This window comes from Drosophila sechellia, chromosome X, assembly GCF_004382195.2.
Source record: "Drosophila sechellia strain sech25 chromosome X, ASM438219v1, whole genome shotgun sequence".
Lineage (NCBI taxonomy): Eukaryota > Metazoa > Arthropoda > Insecta > Diptera > Drosophilidae > Drosophila > Drosophila sechellia.
Window position 1 is genome coordinate 4,381,468 of NC_045954.1, and position 20,672 is coordinate 4,402,139.

General features: G+C 48.0%; 3 protein-coding genes across 3 annotated transcripts; 1 reads left to right on the forward strand and 2 right to left on the reverse strand.

Moving 5' to 3' along the window:
* The first annotated feature begins 2,292 nt into the window (after positions 1 to 2,292).
* LOC6612491 (zinc finger protein 236) lies at positions 2,293 to 11,955 on the forward strand. The gene is made up of 3 exons (XM_002036963.2): positions 2,293 to 2,780; positions 4,777 to 5,655; positions 5,967 to 11,955. The coding sequence occupies exons 2-3, from the start codon at positions 4,801 to 4,803 to the stop codon at positions 10,731 to 10,733; spliced, it is 5,622 nt and encodes a 1,873-aa protein (XP_002036999.2). The 5' UTR covers positions 2,293 to 2,780; positions 4,777 to 4,800; the 3' UTR covers positions 10,734 to 11,955.
* Positions 11,956 to 12,001: 46 nt separating this feature from the next.
* LOC6612489 lies at positions 12,002 to 15,591 on the reverse strand. The gene is made up of 5 exons (XM_032724276.1): positions 14,251 to 15,591; positions 13,401 to 14,197; positions 12,730 to 13,321; positions 12,520 to 12,668; positions 12,002 to 12,440 (listed from the first exon to the last, which is right to left on the reverse strand). The coding sequence occupies exons 1-5, from the start codon at positions 15,515 to 15,517 to the stop codon at positions 12,360 to 12,362; spliced, it is 2,886 nt and encodes a 961-aa protein (XP_032580167.1). The 5' UTR covers positions 15,518 to 15,591; the 3' UTR covers positions 12,002 to 12,359.
* A 245-nt stretch (positions 15,592 to 15,836) lies between these two features.
* On the reverse strand, positions 15,837 to 20,592 carry LOC6612488 (AF4/FMR2 family member 4). The gene is made up of 5 exons (XM_032724275.1): positions 18,389 to 20,592; positions 17,302 to 18,335; positions 16,474 to 17,209; positions 16,264 to 16,412; positions 15,837 to 16,184 (listed from the first exon to the last, which is right to left on the reverse strand). Exons 1-5 carry the CDS (start codon positions 20,457 to 20,459, stop codon positions 16,122 to 16,124), a joined length of 4,053 nt encoding a protein of 1,350 aa, XP_032580166.1. The 5' UTR covers positions 20,460 to 20,592; the 3' UTR covers positions 15,837 to 16,121.
* Positions 20,593 to 20,672: the final 80 nt, after the last annotated feature.

The window sequence follows — 20,672 nt, forward strand, 5'->3', positions numbered from 1 at the left end:
GCTATTTGTTTTATGCTAAGCTAAATGCTAACTAAATGTTGGCAATTAAATGTTAATGTTGCCCCTGCTGCCGCTGCTGCTCCTTCTTCTGCTTCGACTGTTACTATTTGCAACGCCAACACTTTCCGTCTCCATTGAAAACGGAAAAATTGAAAAGGGAAATTGATACAGCAACTGCAACCAAAACCGAAACTGAAACACTTTGGTTTGGTTTCTCAGCTGTTTGCATATGGCAAAAATGCAGTGCACATCATATCTGGCTGGCTTTTAATGTATATTTAACACGCATTGCCATTACCATTATATTGTTGTAGTTGTGATTGGCGTTGGCTGTCATTGTTGTTGCCGTTGTTACTGTGCTTAATTGTATTTGCTGTATTTATTGTATTTACTGTGCCACCCACGCGCATGCGCAACCAACTCAAAAAGACAGTGACGCAAGCGGCGAAGTTTTCCAATCGCTTTCGATGGCAATTTGCATGCTTTTCGGCACTGAATTCATGAAATAAGTTTATTAGATATTAATAATATTAAGAGCTGAAAAATGTCTATGCTTATGATAAGAATACACCCATATAGAACATAATTTTGCCACTTTTGAACGAGCTTTAGTTTTTAATCGCCGAACCACTGTGCGAATTTTTCAAGTTCATTATAAACAAAACGTAAATATTATTAAATTGTGTACAAACAGCGCGTTGCACGTGTCGCTGTACCTGTGTGTGCGTGTGTGTGCGTAGGGGCGCGTGTTCGTGTCGGTGTGAGTGCACGAGTGTGTGTGAGTGGGCGAGTGTATTGAACTCTTGCTGCATTTTTTGCACAATTTCGCCGCCTTTTTCTGCTTTTGCTTGCATTGTATTATTGTGCTCATTTATTTTTATTTTTACCTCTGTTGTTACAATTGTTTTGCATTATTTTTCTTCGAGTGGAGAATCGATCGAATGCATCGATTTTTGGATGAGATGCTGAAGGGTTGCTGGTCATCTAATTTACATACATTCTTTCGGTAGTTGACGACACTCTTTAAAATTGACCTCTCGTCTTCCTGCTAACATATGTATGTGCATATAGATGTATGCGGCGGTCAACTGTAACGATGAATTTCAAAAATGCTAAAAATGAGTATCGAAGAACATGGAAAAAACGCCTTAATATGTGAAGAACACTATCCCAAAGAATCCCAAAACTACATGACATTTCTTTCGGTGCATTAATGTTAATTTCAATGCTGCTTGATTGCTGGGATGACGCACCCTGAAAAGGTGAAAGGTGAAAAGAGGGACCAAAAAGAGACTCGATCGTCTTCGACTTCCGTTCTGGGTAGAGCTAGAGGTTAAGGTTGAGGAACTGGCCAGGAAGTGTCCGCTCGGGGGTTAATGGATACGGATACGGATGGGGATGTTCACAGCTATGGATGAGCATATATGTGTGTACATACATACATATGCATGTGCATATGTACACGATGATCTGGATGTGCTCATCGCTAGATGAAGTGCGACAGAAAGGGCAACAAACATGGCCAGCGTGGCCAATGGCAACGGGATCTGCCCAAAAATCCAAAATGCATCCAGACATATGCATATGTGTATGTGGGTGCTACATACAGTGATCACTTGTATGAAAGGCATGAAAAGTTGACAATTTGAGATTTGGTAGTCTAGCATATTTCTATCATAAATCATTCGTTCATTTTGTCTCATTTATTAACAAGATTTCAGACTCATTTTCTCGAAGTTGCGGTTGCTAGTTAAACCTTTTGGGTAAGTGTATATTTTGCCGATATTAATACATTCTATTAGTTATTGAAAATAATGGTGACTTCGGTTTCAAGTCCTAGTACATACTGAAGCATTACATAAATATTAAACAATGGAAATGGTACACAAATAATGCATCTTCGATTTGATATACTTCTTCTCCGTTCAAATTTAGTATAGTGCATCCCATTTCCAGTTTTCAAGTGTCCACTGTAATTCCAATTCCAATGGAAGATGAGTACGGCCCTCTCGCTCTTCCACACACACACACACACACGCACCCAATGTGTAATCCTATTTGCGCCCAAAAAAAAAGAAGAAGACAAATTTGAAACGAAGAAGGAGAAGGAAAGAAAATCCAAGCTGCGCTGCCTCCCCGCTGGAAAAAATGAGAGAAGCAAGACTGCTTCTCTCTCTTCTCTTTTCACTTCAAATTTTACGCTCTCGCTCTCGCGGGCAGCGACGCCGCCGGCGGCAGCGCAGCACAGCCGTTGTATTTATAAATACAACTTTATAAATACAACATCAGTCGATTTTCATCTGCCGAATCGGTTGCGCTGCGGCTGCGCTGAGAACAAAATACAAAACTCGTGCGCGGCGCTTCAAGAAACCAACTCAAAAGCAGACAAATCAAATAACTAACTTGTAGAAAATAAAAAAATAATACAACTTAAACAGAATTTCTCAATTCTAAGTCTACGAAGAAATATCAAACGCAATTTGCATATTTTTTTCACGTTTTTTTTTTCAACCACAAACCATTGGGAATTTTTGGAATACCTAAGCTTTAAAGCCAAAGAAGTGTGAAAAATATTAAGTGAACCAAAAAAAAGTGCTATCTGAATTAAGTTATTTGACAAAAATTAAAGAAAACATACACACTAAACATAAAACACACAACACCAAAAAGCCACCAAAAATCGTTTTTCAAAAGGAACCAAGCCTAAAACAGTGCGAAATCCGGAGTTGGAATGCCGTCGCAACTGTTGAACACAATTTCACAACTAAATATCCACTAAGGTAATTTTTTAACAGTGATTATTTTGGATTTTTTTTATGTTGCTTCTGTGATTTGTGTGTGTGAACAATTTGTTGTTGCTTTGGATAAATGATCGAGCCCAAAAAACATGGATTATCAAAAGGATGAAATTGGAAAAGTTATTGGGTCTTCAGCTAAGCTAACATTTTTGTGTTAAATTGTTGAGAGAAAAAATTGTTGAATTTAAAATTAGCACAGCCCTTTTAAAATTAAATTTAAAATCTTAGTTGTGTTTTGAAACATTTGAAATGCATTTTTTAAAAAATGGCAAACGAAGAGAAGTGCAGCAGTGTTTTAAAATCGGCTTAGATTTTAGAAAAATTACTTTAAAAAGATGAAGTAATGAAAATTTATTTGCCAGTTTAATTCTATAAATAATTAAAATATTTTAATGATCCAAATGATGATCCAAGTATATTCCGATTAAATTAAAAGGAAATGTTTATTTTAAATTATTTTCCTACGGGCACAATGTTTGAAAACAATTCAATTCAAGTCCTTTCCCGAAACCCCTCCCTTGGTGTTTTGGGTCAAGTTCTGCCTGCAATTAGCCGGGTCAAAAAATTACCCATGACCGATGCTAAAACCCTTGAACTTTGACACACGCAGTGCGGTCCGAAAAGCCAGAAATTTCCGTGGTCAGGGATGATGAGGCGCCGTTTATAGGGTTTAATTCAGATTGATGATCTGTTTAATATCGCAGGGGTTGTGCTCCATGTCAAACGGTTCACTTCACTTGGCTTGATTCCCTTAGATGGCGATTAGAAATTTGTTTTTTTTTTTTTTTTCGCTGACCAAGTTGTGTTCATTGATAATTCCCAGGGTCATAAAGGTGTGAAAACCGCCCAACGATTCCCCGCCCCAAAAAGTATATATTCGGGAGGGATTCTTTATCTCAATGACTTTTCATGACACACAGACAACGAAATTGAAATCAGCCAACCAAAATGAAAGGCCAAACCGAAAGCCAATGGACAACAAACAACTAACACATATTCACCGAAAAAATTATATGTGTATGTATGTATGTATATAGCGAACAGTGGGCTCGTTATCGGTAGAAATTTTTGATCAGACTCTGAGCTTTCAGAGTTTCTTTAGTTTTTTTGCCTTTCGGGGGGGAAGTTAGGATTTTCAAATTGATCCACTACCACCCATAGAAAGAACAACAACGACAACAACTGGGACACCACTCATAGTCATAGCCTTGATAACGGGAAATGCTAATGAGCGTACCCACATTTTTCACCCACACACCGAAATTCTTGATAAGAGCAGCATTGCCAGATGTATATTGAATTCAATTCTTCGCACCTTTCTGCGGATGCACTTGCAACAATCGCCAATTCTTCTTATTCACTCTTCACGGGAATTCGATTCCAAATAGCTTTTCGGCTTCTGTTTTTTCATCTTTCCGTTGCATTGTTTACTTTTCCGAATCAGCTGTTTACGGGACTGAAGATTTAGTTTAGTATTACGCGACAATCAGACTGGGGAATGCAGGGTGCCGACTATCGATTTTCTGATATTATTTGAACCCTACACTCAGTTTTCAGAATGGATCGCAGCCAGTGTGGATATCATTTGTTTACGCGTGACATATTTGATTTCATTCCATCTTCAGACTTTCATAAAGCTAGTAATCATATTTTTTGAATCAGCAACCCTTGTTGGGGTTGGAAATATCTTGGTCTTATTTCAATAGCATTAGCTATATCCTCTCTAAAGATTGATTTTAATTATACCCCTATTTATTCGCCAAAATTGTTAATTTGCGAATGTAAGAGTATCAGTTTATAGTACCAGTATAGTATAGTATAGTATATTTGATAAGCTTTTTTGTCTTGGAGTTGTCAAACTATTTTCAACACTTGTTCAAGTGCTTCGGTGGTTTGGATAAAGTGTTCTTACAGGTGCTTTATTTATCCCCATCTCTAAAAGTCCTTTCTTCTTTCTTTCTCGAATCTTTTAAATCAGCGCAGTCAACTAGCCGTTGGAAAAATGCTCGCCGCACAGCAACAGCACAACAACAGCACAGTGGAATCGGAAATGGAGCGCCAGCGACGTGACTCCACCACATCGGAGTCCTCGCTGGAGCATCTGGATCTGGGCCGTACGCCCAAAAAACTGGGCGGCAACAGTGGCTCTACACAGACCACATCCACGCCACATGAGCTGACTACGGTGACGTCGTCGCGCAAGCGTAAGCTTCGCCATTTGCAATTGAATCACCATCAGCAGCAGCAGCATCATCAGCAGTCGGATCTGCTGAGTGATGAGGACGAGGCGGAGGAGGATGAGGACGAGGAGGATGACGACCAGGTGTCCGCCTTGGGTTCAAGGAATGTGGGACGGCACAAGCAGCGTCGCAGTGGTGGCGCCACCACACAGGCATCCATTGTGGTGGACTACAGCAGTGGCGATGCCAGTTCGCTGCGCAAGAAATTTCGTCTGAATCGTTCGGCGGCCAGTCTCTCGGAATCGGGATTCGTGGACGCCAGCAGCACCACTGGCCACAGTGGCTATCTGGGTAACAGTAGCAGCGCAACGAACACTACTGCCACCAGTGGCATTGGTGCTGGCGCAGTGGCTCCCTCTCCAGTCGGCGGAGCAGCGACCAACGCAGCCTCCAGCAGCAGCGGCAGCAGCAGTGGCGGATCCGGTGGCTCCTCGCCCCAGGGACTGTGCCTCTCCAGCGGCGAATCGGGCATCGGAGCCGGCGACGAGCATATGAAATACCTTTGCCCCATCTGTGAGGTTGTCTCGGCCACGCCGCACGAGTTCACCAACCACATCCGGTGCCACAATTACGCCAATGGCGATACGGAGAACTTCACCTGCCGCATTTGCTCCAAGGTGAGTCATTGTGGTCACTCAAATTGTGTGCACCCTTTGTTTTTCATTAGATTAGATATAGATAGATAGATTTTGGGGAAATCCAAAGAAGCGTTCAAATCTTAACCGAAGATTTTCAATATTGCTTTGAAGGCAAGTTAGTTTCGAGTAGTTAAGATGAACTACAGCTTGTGTTTGCCCTGTTAATTGATGAATAGACAGGTGTGCTAGGACTTAGAAGAGCTAGCCCTAGGTTATTAACCCCCGATCGCCTGATTACTCACTCACCTGTTCTTCGTTTCTCCCACCATCAAAATTGGAACTATAAACAGGTGCTATCCTCGGCTTCATCCCTGGACAGACACGTGCTGGTTCACACGGGCGAGCGTCCCTTCAACTGCCGCTACTGCCACCTGACGTTCACCACCAATGGCAACATGCACCGCCACATGCGCACCCACAAGCAGCATCAAGTTGCGCAGTCGCAGTCACAGCAGCAGCAGTCGCAGCAGCAGCAGTCACAGCAGCAGCGCCGTCAGCAGCAGCAACATCAGCCGTCGCAGCAGCAGCAGAATCCCGCCCAGCAGCAATTGGTGACCAACACGTTATCCGGCCGAGCGGAGAGCTACGAAAGCGATGTCAGCTGCTCCACGGACGTGTCCAGTGGACATAGTCACAGTCGCAGCAGCAGTTCCCTCAACAACAATAACAACAACTCGCACAAGGCTAACAACAACCTGAAGGACTTGGAGGAGCTGGAAGTTTCGGCTGAGGATCAGGATACGGAGAACAAGCAGCGTCGACTGAAGACCACCATCAACAACAACATCATTGAGCGTGAGCAGCAGGAGGATATGGATGATGAGGAGGCCGACGATGCGGATGTGGCCATGCTGACCAGCACTCCCGATGTCGCTACTCTTTTGGCCGGAGCCAGTGCATCCGGCGCCGCTTCGCGTTCCCCCACCCCATCGCCATCCGCCTCGCCCGCTTTGCTCCTGAGCTGTCCCGCCTGCGGAGCCTCCGATTTCGAAACCCTGCCCGCTCTCTGCGTCCATTTGGATGCAATGCACTCAGACATACCCGCCAAGTGTCGGGACTGCGAGGTGATCTTTGCCACCCATCGTCAGTTGCAGGCGCACTGTTGTCGCTTACCCAACGCTCTGGGCGGTGGCTTACCTCCGCTCCTCGGAGCCAGCAGTTCGCCATTGCACAACGAGGAGCCGGAGGATGAGGAGCACGGCGACGATGAGGATCTCGAGCAGAAGGAGAGGTTAGCGAGTCAAAGCGAGGACTTTTTCCATCAGTTGTATCTGAAGCAGAAAACAGCAAATGGATGCGGGGCCATCTCACATCCGCCATCGCCGATCAAACACGAGCCGGCGGACACCAAGGATCTGGCCGATATCCAGAGCATCCTGAACATGACCAGCTCTAGTTCCAGTTTCCTGCGCAACTTTGAGCAGTCGGTGAACACGCCCAACTCGAGTCAGTACAGCCTGGACGGTAGGGATCAGGAGGAGGAGGCACAGGACGCGTTCACCTCGGAGTTCCGTCGCATGAAGCTGCGCGGCGAGTTCCCCTGCAAGCTGTGCACGGCCGTTTTCCCGAACCTTCGTGCCCTCAAGGGTCACAATCGGGTGCATTTGGGCGCAGTGGGTCCAGCCGGACCCTTTCGCTGCAACATGTGTCCCTACGCCGTTTGCGACAAGGCCGCCTTGGTGCGCCACATGCGCACCCACAACGGAGATCGTCCGTACGAGTGCGCCGTGTGCAACTATGCCTTCACCACCAAGGCGAACTGTGAGCGCCATCTGAGGAACCGCCATGGGAAGACCAGTCGCGAGGAGGTGAAGCGAGCCATTGTCTATCATCCGGCGGAGGATGCTGGCTGTGAGGACGGCAAATCGCGTCTGGGTGAAGATCTGGCGGATATGAGTTTCCGTTCGATCAGTCCCACGCCACCGCCTCCTCCGGTAAATGAGAGCAGCTCCCAGTTGAAGCACATGCTTCTCGGCGAGAGTCACCTGGCTCCTGTTACCCAACAGCCGCCTTTGAAGATCCAGGTGAAGAGCCTCGACCAACTAGTGGACAAGAAGCCATCTGCACCAGCTCCCCAGCAGCAACAGCAGCAGCAGGAGAAGAGTGGAGCTCCCCTAGACTTCAGCATGGATGTTTTGGATCTCAGCAAGAAGCCAACTGGCGGAGCATCGCTGACACCGACGGTCACTCGCACACCGACGCCCGCTGCAGTAGCTCCAGTGGCGCCTGGCGGCGTTGGAACTCCTGACCTGGCCGCCGCCATTGAGCAGCAACAGCTGCTGCTGGCCCAGCAGCAACTCTTTGGAGCTGGCGGCGAATACATGCAGCAGATATTCCGCAGTCTCATGTTTCAGTCCCAGACGACGGGATTCTCGTTCTTTCCCTTCATGGCACCACCACCGCCACAAGCAAATCCGGAGAAGCCACCGCTGGTTAGTCCACCAAACCGCCTCAATCCCATGCCCGTGGGCGTTGGAGTCGGCGTGCCAGTGCCACCTGGTGGTCCCGTTAAGATGGTCATCAAGAATGGAGTCCTAATGCCCAAGCAGAAACAACGACGCTATCGCACCGAGCGACCCTTTGCCTGTGAGCACTGCTCGGCGAGATTCACGCTGCGTTCGAACATGGAGCGCCATGTGAAGCAGCAGCATCCGCAGTTCTACGCCCAACGGCAGAGGAGTGGCCACCATGTGATGCGGGGCAGGGGTGCCTCCAATGTGGCCGCTGCTGCCGCCGCTGCTGCCGCCGCCGCTGCAACAGTCATGGGTCAGGTGCCGGTTGGCGGACCAGGATCCTCCGGATCGGGCTCCAATCACCATCATGGCCACGGCCATGGTTCCCATGGTTATGCTCCCATTTCGGAGCAGGTCAAGTGCGCCATTCTGGCGCAGCACTTGAAGGCTCACAAGAACACCGATCTGTTGCAGCAGGCTTTGGCCCACGGCTCCAGCAGTGTGGCCGGCAATCCTCTCCTGCACTTTGGCTACCCACTGACCAACCCCAGCCCCCTGAACAATGGTGCCAGCCAGGGCAATGGCCAGGCCACCGCCATGGATGACGATGAGCCCAAGTTGATTATTGACGAGGATGAAAACGAGCATGATCATGAGGTGGAAGCAGAGGACGTGGATGACTTCGAAGAGGATGAAGACGAGGAGGAGATGGATGAGCCGGAAGATGAGCCGGAACTGATTCTAGATGATCAGCCGGCCGAAAAGGAAGCCGAAGAGGAGCAGGAGCTGCCCAAGCCGCTAGAGCAATTGGGTATCAAAGAAGCCGCGCAAAAAATGGCCGAAACCATTTTGGAGCAGGCCATCAAGGCGGGCAAGCCGTCGAGTCCACCACCCACCAAGGAGAATGCCCCGCCCGCCAATCCAACCGTGGCCACAACCATGCAGGAGCCAGCCACTGCTGCGCCCAGTACTAATCCCAGCAGCTTAAAAACGATGATCGCTCAAGCCGAATCTGTGGGAAAATCCCTCAAAGAAGTGGCCAGTTCGCCGTTCAAGGATGAGTCCCAGGACCTGGTTCCAGTGGCCAAGCTGGTGGACAATGCCACCAGCCAGAACATGGGCTTCAACAGCTATTTCCGGCCCAGCGATGTGGCCAATCACATGGAGCAGAGCGACGAAGAGGGCCTGGTGGCCTCCGGGAGCGCCAGTGAGAGCAACAACAGCGGCACCGAGGACGTCACCAGCAGCAGTTCCAGCAGTGAGCCCAAGAAGAAGTCCGCCTACAGCCTGGCGCCCAACCGTGTCTCCTGTCCGTACTGCCAGCGCATGTTCCCATGGAGCAGCTCGCTGCGGAGGCACATCCTCACCCACACTGGCCAGAAGCCCTTCAAGTGCTCCCACTGCCCGCTGTTGTTCACCACCAAGAGCAACTGCGATCGCCATCTCTTGCGCAAGCACGGCAATGTGGAGTCGGCCATGTCCGTGTATGTGCCCACTGAGGATGTGAGTGAACCGATACCAGTGCCCAAGTCCGTCGAGGAGATCGAGCTGGAGGAGCAGCGACGGCGGCAGGAGGCGGAGCGCGAGAAGGAACTGGAGCTGGAGCGCGAACGGGAGTTGGAGCGGGAGCGGGAGCTGGAAAGGGAGCGTCAGCTGGAGAAGGAGAAGGAACGCGAGCGCCAGCAGCTCATCCAAAAGCTGGCAGCTCAAATGAATGCTGCTGCCGTCGTTGCTGCAGCCTCAGCGGTAAATGGTAGCGCATCTGGAGGACCCCATGGACCCATTGCAGATGCCTTGGCTGGCGGAGATCTGCCCTACAAGTGCCACCTGTGCGAGGGTTCCTTTGCCGAGCGTCTGCAGTGCCTGGAGCATATCAAGCAAGCCCATGCCCACGAGTATGCCCTGCTCCTGGCCAAGGGAGCCATTGAAACCGATTCGCTGGAGGCCAATCCTCACCAGCAGCCGTCGCAGCAGGCCGTGCACTCCGATGACGAGGCTCCGAATGGTGGCGGTAACCGGGGCAAGTATCCCGACTACAGCAACCGCAAGGTGATCTGCGCCTTCTGTGTGCGTCGCTTCTGGTCTACCGAGGATCTGCGTCGCCACATGCGCACCCATTCGGGCGAGCGGCCATTCCAGTGTGATATCTGCCTCAGGAAGTTCACACTGAAGCACAGCATGCTGCGGCACATGAAGAAGCACAGTGGTAGGGCCCACAATGGGGATACACCGGGATCCGACTGCTCCGACGACGAGCAGGTGAGCAGCCCGCCCAGCACTCCGCTTCCCACCCAGCCGACCAGCGCCAACAACAACAATAGCTGTCACAATAACAATAATAATACCAACAACAATAACAACAACAACGGCAGCTCCAAGCTGGGACTAAAGCTCCACGACCTGCTGGACAAGGCGAGCGAATGGCGGGCCAGTCGCCTGGGCGAGCACAAGGAGAACATGGGCGAGGCCACGCCCTCGGGAGCAGCGGTCGCTGGTTCGGATCTGATTGGCAATCTATTGGGCATCAGTGACCAGGGCATTCTCAACAAGTTGCTCTCCTCCGCCGACGAGGCGGCCAAACTTCTGGGTGTGGACAACAAGTGAACGCAACTCGAGTGGCAATCGAGCGACACCAAGAGCCATAAATACTGGAGTAGCAGCGCAGTTTTTCACCGCCTTACGTATACCAAAGCTTAAATAGTTTTCATTAATGGTAGTCTACATACAAAACAAAACAGAAGAAGAAAAAACGGGAATGAAAATGAAAACCTGATTAGAATGTAAAACAGGAGTGCGCTAAACAGCTCGATTATATTTTAGGAGGAGTCACAGGCTCAAGCTATAGAGCAAAAAAAAAAAAAGTAAAAAAAAACAAGAGAAGAGAAGAGCTACAACTGGACACACCTGTTTTGCAGAGTTTTTTGAACATACTTTTTGGAGACCTCTTTTTTTTTGCCAACCCCTATGTTAAGCGGTCCAACCAACAAACCACAAGCTAATCAAAATCTTTGGAGACAAACACTATTTTTTTTTACAATTTTTTTTCCTAGCTCTATAACTAATTATACCTATTTTACAATTAGCCGCTAAGTAGCTGCAATGACAAAAACAAAACGAAACAAACAAAAAAAAACACTGAAAAATAACAAACTTTGAGCATGACAAAAAAAAGACTTGACAAAAAAAAAAAAAAAACACTTACAATAATAAAATAATATATATTGTACATTAAAAGAGGCCTTGAGAACCGCAGCGTGGCTTAAACCTAGTTATATAATGCAGGATGCAGATGACATTTTTGTTGCCTGCAAGTGAGGATAGTCAGGTATTTGTAGGACTTAGGCTTAGACACATTTTTTTTAGGATCTTATTTAACGAAACTCATTCATTGCTGTAGCCTATGGAAAATACACACACACACACATTGAATAACAAACTAAACATATAGCTATTTAAATATACGAAAAGCATGATGATATAATTAAATTAGTGGACTTATTACAGCAATAACCAAAGCATTTCGCGTTTGTAGCGTTGTTTAAGCTAAACGAAATTACATTTACCCAATGCATGCCTGTCTATATATACGACATATTTATAAAAAGCACACAACTATATTATATAAAATATATGGTTCTATTTAATGTGGATGCAGCAGCAGCAGCCACAAACTACTGAACAAATTAAACTATGTACTTAGCGATTATGAATGAATGTACTTAAAACTGTAAAAGTGTACTTAAAATTGTAAACTCAGAAAGACACACGCAACGAGAATGGATTACAAATTGAATTCTAATAAAATAACGATGAAAGAACAAAATAATTGGCGCTGGTCTTATTTTCCAAAGAGATCATCCTCAAGAAGCAAGTCAAATATTCCAGATCCCCTGCTATCATCATGCAATCGCATCTTCAAAAGCAACGGAACTTTTAAGTTTGGCGGGAAATGGTGTGCCCAGATGTAAAGAACGATAACATAGACATTTGGCCACACTGCGATATAGATTTAAATCGATCGTAAACCCGCGCTCAATTTATTTCTTTTAAAAACATTAAAAATTTTGTCTAATAGATCAACATAGTTTTCCACGTTTGAAGTTAACTAGCCGCTTACATTAAATTTTAACATTACATTTAACATCGATTGTGATCGATTAAAAAAAATAGAAAAATACAAAGCCTAGCAGTGGCAAAAGCATAATAATGAAAAACTATAACTTGTAGGTGTCATTTCGGCTGTGGGGAAATCCTTATTCGATGTTCGCCACCCTGCGATATCTTTCCGCTGGCCACGCGACTCTTGAGGCGCTGTTTGGATAATTGGGATTTAAGAATTTATGAGAATTAGCATATGGGCAAATCGGGTTGGTTGGGTTCATTGTCTTACCTTGTTGAAGACATCGCGCATCAAACGATTGGAGCGACGTCTGCGCTCCTCCTGCTGGCGACTTTGGGCGGCCAACACTTCCGGCAAATTTTTGCATCGTTTGGAGGTTATAGCCTTCATTTCCCTGGTGGTAAATAACCTTACGCGAGCTGCAAGTTAAGAAATGTAGTTATTATTCGGACATCGGGTTCCATTTCTTTAATATCTTACGAGTGGCTGGTGGAGGCAGCTGCTCCAGATGCCTGTTCAGCGCCTCCATGCTGGGACTCTGGTTCAAAACATTGTCCAGCTCCTGGCGCCGAACATTGCGAATCATCTGCATCTCATTAAGTATGGCCTTGCGCTGCTTGGCATTGGCACAGAATTCGGGACGAGCCAGCTGCAGTTGATCCTGCAGGGAGGACATTTCCCCAAGCACCTCACTGCTGCCCGTCGGCGTAAACTGAATGACATAGGATATGGCACGCGGACGCACTTGTAGCGTTTGGCGTTGCATGCTCTCTGCATTCATCCTGGTCTCCTTGTGCCCCCTTCGCACCCGCTGACATGCCACATCATCATACTGATGAGTGGTGGTCTCACATCTGGTGATGGCCGAGCCTCCTGCTCCATTAGTTGCAGTTGCTACTCCCTGAGAGTTGAGGACCTGGTAGTATATGTCTTCATTCTTATCCGCGCCTGAGCTACCAATCTGGAGTGGAGTGGCATAGGCACTTCCCGCCGCCTGGGCGTACTGCATCTGCATATATTGCTCTCGTTCATCGTGCTGATCCTGTGCTTCCTGCTGATGCCTCTGGAATTTCTACGAAAAAGAAAGAGATGGCTTGAGAAAATCGCAGGATTCCTTTTTTTTCGGCAATAGCCTTAAGTGATGTCCTTACCGGGCAATGCTGCTGATGAACGCAAGTCCGCTGGTGACCACATTGAGCACACTGACCACAATGTTGCTGCCTCCGTATTAAAATATCTTTTTGCTGGTTCAGCTGCTTCTGCAGCTGGTAAAGTTTCTGTTCCTGGAGCAATACAAACTGTTCCAGCTCCTCGGTCTGATAATGGACAAAGGAGCAGACACTTTCGCTGCGAGCGCCTCCACTTGTGGAGCTACTCGAGACAAGTAAAGGTGTGGCCATCTTTTCAGGAGGTAGTGGTGGTGGTTGTGTCGGCGGCGGTGCTGGCAGTGTGGAAGGATCAGAGTTGGTCAGATTCACTCCAACCGATTCAATTCTCACTGGCGGAGGAGGTGTTGTTGCTGTTCCCGAATTTTCCATCTCTTCAACTGCTTCAGCTGCCATTCCTTGTCGCAGATGATATTCCTCTGTTTTGAACCAGTGGAGCTGTCTCCTTCGCTCCGAATCCCTGCCTCCTTTCAAACGCTCTACGAACTCTATTTCACTCAGGGTCATGGGATTCAGCCAATCCTGCAAGTTCAAAGGCTCAATATCTGCATCCGTTGAGGCAGCGCGAGTCGGTACATTGGTCTTCTGGGTGATCACATCGCCTGAGCCACTGGTTGAGCCACTGTACAATAAGCTTTCAGGCAGTGGCGAAGCTGATCCGATAACCGCTCGCTTTCGTGGAGCGGGAACTGGTAGAGCAATGCGTTCAGCTTTGGATGAGCTTCTCGAACTGGAATGGTTCGTACTGGTGGGCGCAACTTGCTGCAGAGAACCTGTAGGCTCTGTTCAAAGTATGAATTAGTACAATTGCCACCTTCTTGAAGAGTTTACTTACCCTTCAACTGCTCCTTGCTGCTGATGCTCAGGGAACGCAAACTAGTACTGGATTCGGTTAGTTCCAGACAAGAGATACGCCTGGCTATATCCCGGACGAGTTTCTTCTTCTGTCCCTGGCTCAGACTGCGAGATCTTACCAGAGAACAGAGCAAATCGATTCCTAGATCCAGTTCCCCTCGCGGTCTACTACCGGATCCAATGTCTAACGAGGTGGATGATGTGGAGGCGGTGACGCCGGTGGGGGGATCTACTACAGGGTTCTCGGGCTGCTGGTTCCCTTTGTTCACATGCAGTCTATTGCACCGAATCTTCTGGAACTGAGCCGCCGTGTACTGTCGCTCTTGCTCGCGCTCCTTTTCGTGATGTATAGCTTTCCTTTGGTCCCTCGTGAGTTTCTGAATTCCTTGCTGTTCCCTTTCCGGATGACGAGAGTCTGTCTGACAAGAGCTAACTTCGAAATTCTGTCTCCTGGATTTACGTTTGCACTTCTTCCTAGAATCCCCTTTATTGGAGCTCACTGAACTTTCCATTCTAGAGTTTAGAGACTCCTCGTCTTCATGGGGATGCACTCCATCCAAATTCGCCTCGGGTCGCTGCTCTGTTGGCTGACGCCAGCCGCAATCCTCCAGAACGGATCGCTCCAGCGTGCTGATGTTACTCATGGACATTGCCCTCTTGCAGTAGCCCACATCGGCAGCAGGATCCCACTCCAGGCGTTTGTGTGACTTAAGGACAGACTCTGGTGTCTGCGTTTTTTTGTTTTGCATCTGGGGCGACTTGGTAGGTGTGCGTATGTCTTCCGCGGATTGGGACATTGTTTGGGTGACTGCTACGGAACGAAAAGTGGGGCTACTGGCCAATACAATAGGAATTATAGTGTATTCATCCGGTTTTGCCTGAGTTACTTGTGATTTCGGTGATGGGAACTGACTGATTGTGTGCTTACTGGGTGGTGGTGAAACTGACCGTTCCTGGGAAGGATGATCGCTGCACTTCGTACGACGCCTGTGGCCAGATTCTGGTCGCGATTCATTTTCCATGGACGCACATCCTGGCGGCTGGACTGATCCCAGCGCACAACTGTGCGTGCTGCCACTGGCTCCACTGCTTGTCGCCGTCGAATGGGAATAGAATCGCTCCCATTCGCGGGCCGCGGCCATTCCGTTGATATAATAATCCCTGGGTAGTGGATGAACGCGGGTTGACTTCGGCGGTCTGTTATGTCGGTAACCGAACTTCTTCACCTTTCGGACTGTTTCAATCATCCCTGCTACATGCCAGTTCGCCAGAGAATAGTTTGACGTGACTAGTTTGATGTGACGCTAAAATCATTCGAAAACAAATTAAACCACCTGATATCGAAAATAATCGTCTATCGGTGGCGATAGCTGGTTAGGCGCCGTTATTATACCCGGTACTCGTAGAGCAAAAGGGTATACTAGGTTCTTCGAAAAGTATGTAATAGCGTTTCCGGCTCTATACACATTCTTATGAACGTCGAGATCTCAGGCATACAGATTCTAGAGACAAAGACGCAGCGCAAGTTTGTAGACCGATGTTGCCACGCCCACACTGCGATATAGATTTAAATCGATCGTCAACCAGTGCTCAATTTATTTCTTTTAAAAAAATTACAAATTTAGTCAAATAGATCAACATAGTTATCTATGTTTGGAGTTAACCGGCCGCTTATATTAAATTTTAACATTACGTATAGACTAAACCATACGTGGTTCTGGGTTTAAACAATTGTGATCGATTAAAAATTATAGAAAAATACAAAGCCTAGCAGTGGCAAAAGCATATTAATAAAAAACTATAACTGGTGGGTGTCATTTCGGCAGTGGGGAAATTCTTATTCAATCTTCTCTAGATGATTGCCACGCTGTGATTCAGCGATATCTTTCCGTTGGCCACGCGACTCTTGAGGCGCTGTTTGGATAATTGGGATTTAGGAATTTATGAGAATTAGCATATGGGCAAATCGGGTTGGTTGGGTTCATTGTCTTACCTTGTTGAAGACATCGCGCATCAAACGATTGGAGCGACGTCTGCGCTCCTCCTGCTGGCGACTTTGGGCGGCCAACACTTCCGGCAAATTTTTGCAGCGTTTGGAGGTTATAGCCTTCATTTCCCTGGTGGTAAATAACCTTACGCGAGCTGCAAGTTAAGAAATGTAGTTATTATTCGGACATCGGGTTCCATTTCTTTGATATCTTACAAATGGCTGGTGGAGGCAGCTGATCAAGATGCCTGTTCAGCGCCTCCATGCTGGGACTCTGGTTCAAAACATTGTCCAGCTCCTGGCGCCGAACATTGCGAATCATCTGCATCTCATTAAGTATGGCCTTGCGCTGCTTGGCATTGGCACAGAATTCGGGACGAGCCAGCTGCAGTTGATCCTGCAGGGAGGGCATTTCACCAAGCACCTCACTGCTGCCCGTCGGCGTAAACTGAATGACATAGGATATGGCACGCGGACGCACTTGTAGCGTTTGGCGTTGCATGCTCTCTGCATTCATCCTGGTCTCCTTGTGCCCCCTTCGCACCCGCTGACATGCCACATCATCATACTGATGAGTGGTGGTCGTAGTGGTGGTCTCACAGGTGTTCATCAATCCCATGGGTACGGACATGTCCGAGCTGATGCACATCATCGAGGACAATGAATTGGTAGTGGTTGTAGTCGATCTGGTGATTGCCGAGCCTTCTGCTCCACCAGTTGCACTTGCTTCATTTTGAGTCCCTGTGCTCACCATTGTTGCTTGCACATAGCTAGCTACTCCCTGAGAGTTGACCACTTGGTAGTATATGTCTTCATTCTTATCCGCGCCTGAGCTACCAATCTGGAGTGGAGTGGCATAGGAACTTCCCGCCGGCTGGGCGTACTGCATCTGCATATATTGCTCTCGTTCATCGTGCTGATCCTGTGCTTCCTGTTGACGCCTCTGAAATTTCTGCGAAAAAGAAAGAGATGGCTTGAGTATGAGAAAATCGCAGGATTTCTTTTTTTTTTTTTTTGGGCAATAGCCTTAAGTGATGTCCTTACCGGGCAATGCTGCTGATGAACGCAAGTCCGCTGGTGACCACATTGAGCACACTGACCACAATGTTGCTGCCTCTGTGTCAAAATATCTCTTTGCTGGTTCAGCTGCTTCTGCAGCTGGTAAAGTTTCTGTTGCTGGAGCAATACAAACTGTTGCTGCTGCTGGTTCTGATAATGCTCGCGGAACTGACGCTGTCTTTGCTGGACAAAAGAGCAGACACTTTCGCTGCGAGCGCCGCCACTTGTGGATCTACTCGTGGCAAGTAATGGAGTGGCCATCTTTTTACGGTTCTGCAGATTCTGCTGGTAAAGGTGAGGAGGTAGTGGTGGTGGTTGTGTCGGCGGCGGTGCTGGCAGTGTGGAAGGATCAGAGTTGGTCAGATTAACTCCAACCGATTCAATTCTCACGGGGGGGGCCGGTGTTGTTGCTGTTCCCGAATTTTCCATCTCTTCAACTGCTTCAGCTGCCATTCCTTGTTGCAGATGATATTCCTTGTCCGGTCGCTCTTTCTGGTCGCCCATACATCGCATGGAACTTGGAATCTGCGCAGCCGTCGCAGCAGATTGAAATTGGTCCACGGCAGGCTCAGATTCCGTGTTTGCTTCCTTGTGCGACTTGCTGGGCAAACTGATACTTTCCAAAAGATTCTTAAATTCCTGCATGCGATGAATCTCTGTTTTGACCCAGTGGAGCTGCCTCCTTCGCTCCGAGTCCGTGCCTCCTTTCAAACGTTCTTCGAACTCTATTTCACTCAGGGTCATGGGATTCAGCCAATCCTGCAAGTTCAATGGCTCAATATCTGCATCCGTTGAGGCAGCGCGAGTCGGAACATTGGTCTTCTGGGTGATCACATCGCCTGAGCCACTGGTTGAGCCACTGTACAATAAGCTTTCAGGCAGTGGCGAAGCTGATCCGATAACCGCTCGCTTTCGTGGAGCGGGAACTGGTAGAGCAATGCGTTCAGCTTTGGATGAGCTTCTCGAACTGGAATGGTTCGTACTGGTGGGCGCAACTTGCTGCAGAGAACCTGTAGGCTCTGTTCAAAGTATGAATTAGTACAATTGCCACCTTCTTGAAGAGTTTACTTACCCTTCAACTGCTCCTTGCTGCTGATGCTCAGGGAACGCAAACTAGTACTGGATTCGGTTAGTTCCAGACAAGAGATACGCCTGGCTATATCCCGGACGAGTTTCTTCTTCTGTCCCTGGCTCAGACTGCGAGATCTTACCAGAGAACAGAGCAAATCGATACCTAGATCCAGTTCTCCTCGCGGTCTACTACCGGATCCAATGTCTAACGAGGTGGTTGATGTGGAGGCGGTGTCGCCGGTGGAGGGATTTACTACAGGGTTCTCGGGCTGCTGGTTCTCCTTGTTCGCATGCCGCCTATTGCTCCGAATCTTCTCGAACTGAGCCGCCGTGTACTGTCGCTCTTGCTCGCGCTCCTTTTCGCGCTGTATAGCTTTCCTTTGGTCCCTCGTGAGTTGCTGAATTCCTTGCTGTTCCCTTTCCGGTTGCTGATCCTTTTCTTGGCGCTGTTCAGCTTTTCTTTGGTCCCTCGTGAGTTTCTGAATTCCTTGCTGTTCCCTTTCCGGTTGCTGATCCTTTTCTTGGCGCTGTCCAGCTTTTCTTTGGTCCCTCGTGAGTGGCTGATTACCTTGCTGCTTCGTTTCCGAATGATGATCCTTGTTCCTTAGTTCTTTTCCGTTTTGTTCCTCTTGTTGCATATAATTTTGGTGCTGCTCTTTTTCCAGTTGCTCCTGCGGCTCAACCTCCTTCTCTTGTTGTCTCCTTTGATTCTGCTTGACCACCTCGACTTCCTGCGCCATATGCATGTGATAATCAAAGCTAGTGGCCGACGAACTGCCGTACAGCGAGGTGGTTTGTGATTCCCGCCTTGAACTGGAACGCGAGCTCTCCACCCTTGAGCTGACTTGTGATCCCAATCTGGAGCTATTTGGCGAGTTGAGCCTGGAGTCGTCTCTTCTGTAACTGCTCAGCGATTCCCTCTGCGAGCTACTCACCGATGGTCTGCGAGAAGTTATCTGTGGATCTTGTACCCGCGAACTAATCCTTAAATCGTCTTTCCTACGGCTGCCGGTTGATCCTTCTTTTTCCATTATGGAGTCAGTTTCGGTATCATTTCTATTGAAAATGCATTGGGTACCTTCTGTTGAAAAATTTCCACGAATATCTTTTGCTTCGGAACTGCCTTGAGTTGACTCCTTTCGCAAGCTGCTGCGACAGTCCGTCTGACAAGAGCTAACTTCGGAATCCTGTCTTCTTGATTTACTTTTGGACTGCTTCCTAGAATCGCCTTTATTGGAGCTCAATGAACTTTCCATTCTGGAGTTTAGAGACTTCATGCGTTCGCTGCGATTGACGAATGTGCTGCAAGCCAGTGGCGGCGTCGGCTTATCCAGCATTGGCGACGGTTCCTCGGCTTCATGGGGCTGCACTCCATCCAAATTCGCCTCGGGTCGCTGCTCTGTTGGCTGACGCCAGCCGCAATCCTCCAGAACGGATCGCTCCAGCGTGCTGATGTTACTCATGGACATTGCCCTCTTGCAGTAGCCCACATCGGCAGCAGGATCCCACTCCAGGCGTTTGTGTGACTTAAGGACAGACTCTGGTGTCTGCGTTTTTTTGTTTTGCATCTGGGGCGACTTGGTAGGTGTGCGTATGTCTTCCGCGGATTGGGACATTGTTTGGGTGACTGCTACGGAACGAAAAGTGGGGCTACTGGCCAATACAATAGGAATTATAGTGTATTCATCCGGTTTTGCCTGAGTTACTTGTGATTTCGGTGATGGGAACTGACTGATTGTGTGCTTACTGGGTGGTGGTGAAACTGACCGTTCCTGGGAAGGATGATCGCTGCACTTCGTACGACGCCTGTGGCCAGATTCTGGTCGCGATTCATTTTCCATGGACGCACATCCTGGCGGCTGGACTGATCCCAGGGCACAACTGTGGGTGCTGCCACTGGCTCCACTGCTTGCCGTCGACGAAAGGGCCATGAATCGATCCAATTCCCGGTCCGTGGCCATTGCGCTGATATATTCCCTGGCTAGTGGAGGAACGCGGGATGATTCTGCCGGTCTGTTATGGCGGGAACCGGACATCATCACCTTTTGGCCTGGTCCTCTCTTCGCTCTCATGGTCCAAAAAGTTTATTCCCCTTGTATATGTCAGTTCGCCACATGGAAGCAGCGTTTAGAGACTAGTTTGACGTGACTATTTTGATGTGACGCTAAAATCATTCGAAAACAAATTAAACAAACTGATATCGAAAATTTTTGCCTATCGGTGGCGATAGCTAGTTAGGTGCCCTTATTATATCGATAATAATTAATTTGTTTAAAATTCCATTG

Coding starts and splice junctions, on each gene's coding strand:
- LOC6612491 (XM_002036963.2), top strand. CDS start 4,801: ATGCTCGCCGCACAGCAACAGCACAACAACAGCACAGTGGAATCGGAA. Junction 5,656..5,966: donor CCTGCCGCATTTGCTCCAAG/GTGAGTCATTGT, acceptor AACTATAAACAG/GTGCTATCCTCGGCTTCATC.
- LOC6612489 (XM_032724276.1), bottom strand. CDS start 15,517: ATGATTGAAACAGTCCGAAAGGTGAAGAAGTTCGGTTACCGACATAAC. Junction 14,198..14,250: donor CAGCAAGGAGCAGTTGAAGG/GTAAGTAAACTC, acceptor TACTTTGAACAG/AGCCTACAGGTTCTCTGCAG. Junction 13,322..13,400: donor TTCATCAGCAGCATTGCCCG/GTAAGGACATCA, acceptor TCTTTTTCGTAG/AAATTCCAGAGGCATCAGCA.
- LOC6612488 (XM_032724275.1), bottom strand. CDS start 20,459: ATGAGAGCGAAGAGAGGACCAGGCCAAAAGGTGATGATGTCCGGTTCC. Junction 17,210..17,301: donor TTCATCAGCAGCATTGCCCG/GTAAGGACATCA, acceptor TCTTTTTCGCAG/AAATTTCAGAGGCGTCAACA. Junction 16,185..16,263: donor TGCGCGATGTCTTCAACAAG/GTAAGACAATGA, acceptor TTATCCAAACAG/CGCCTCAAGAGTCGCGTGGC.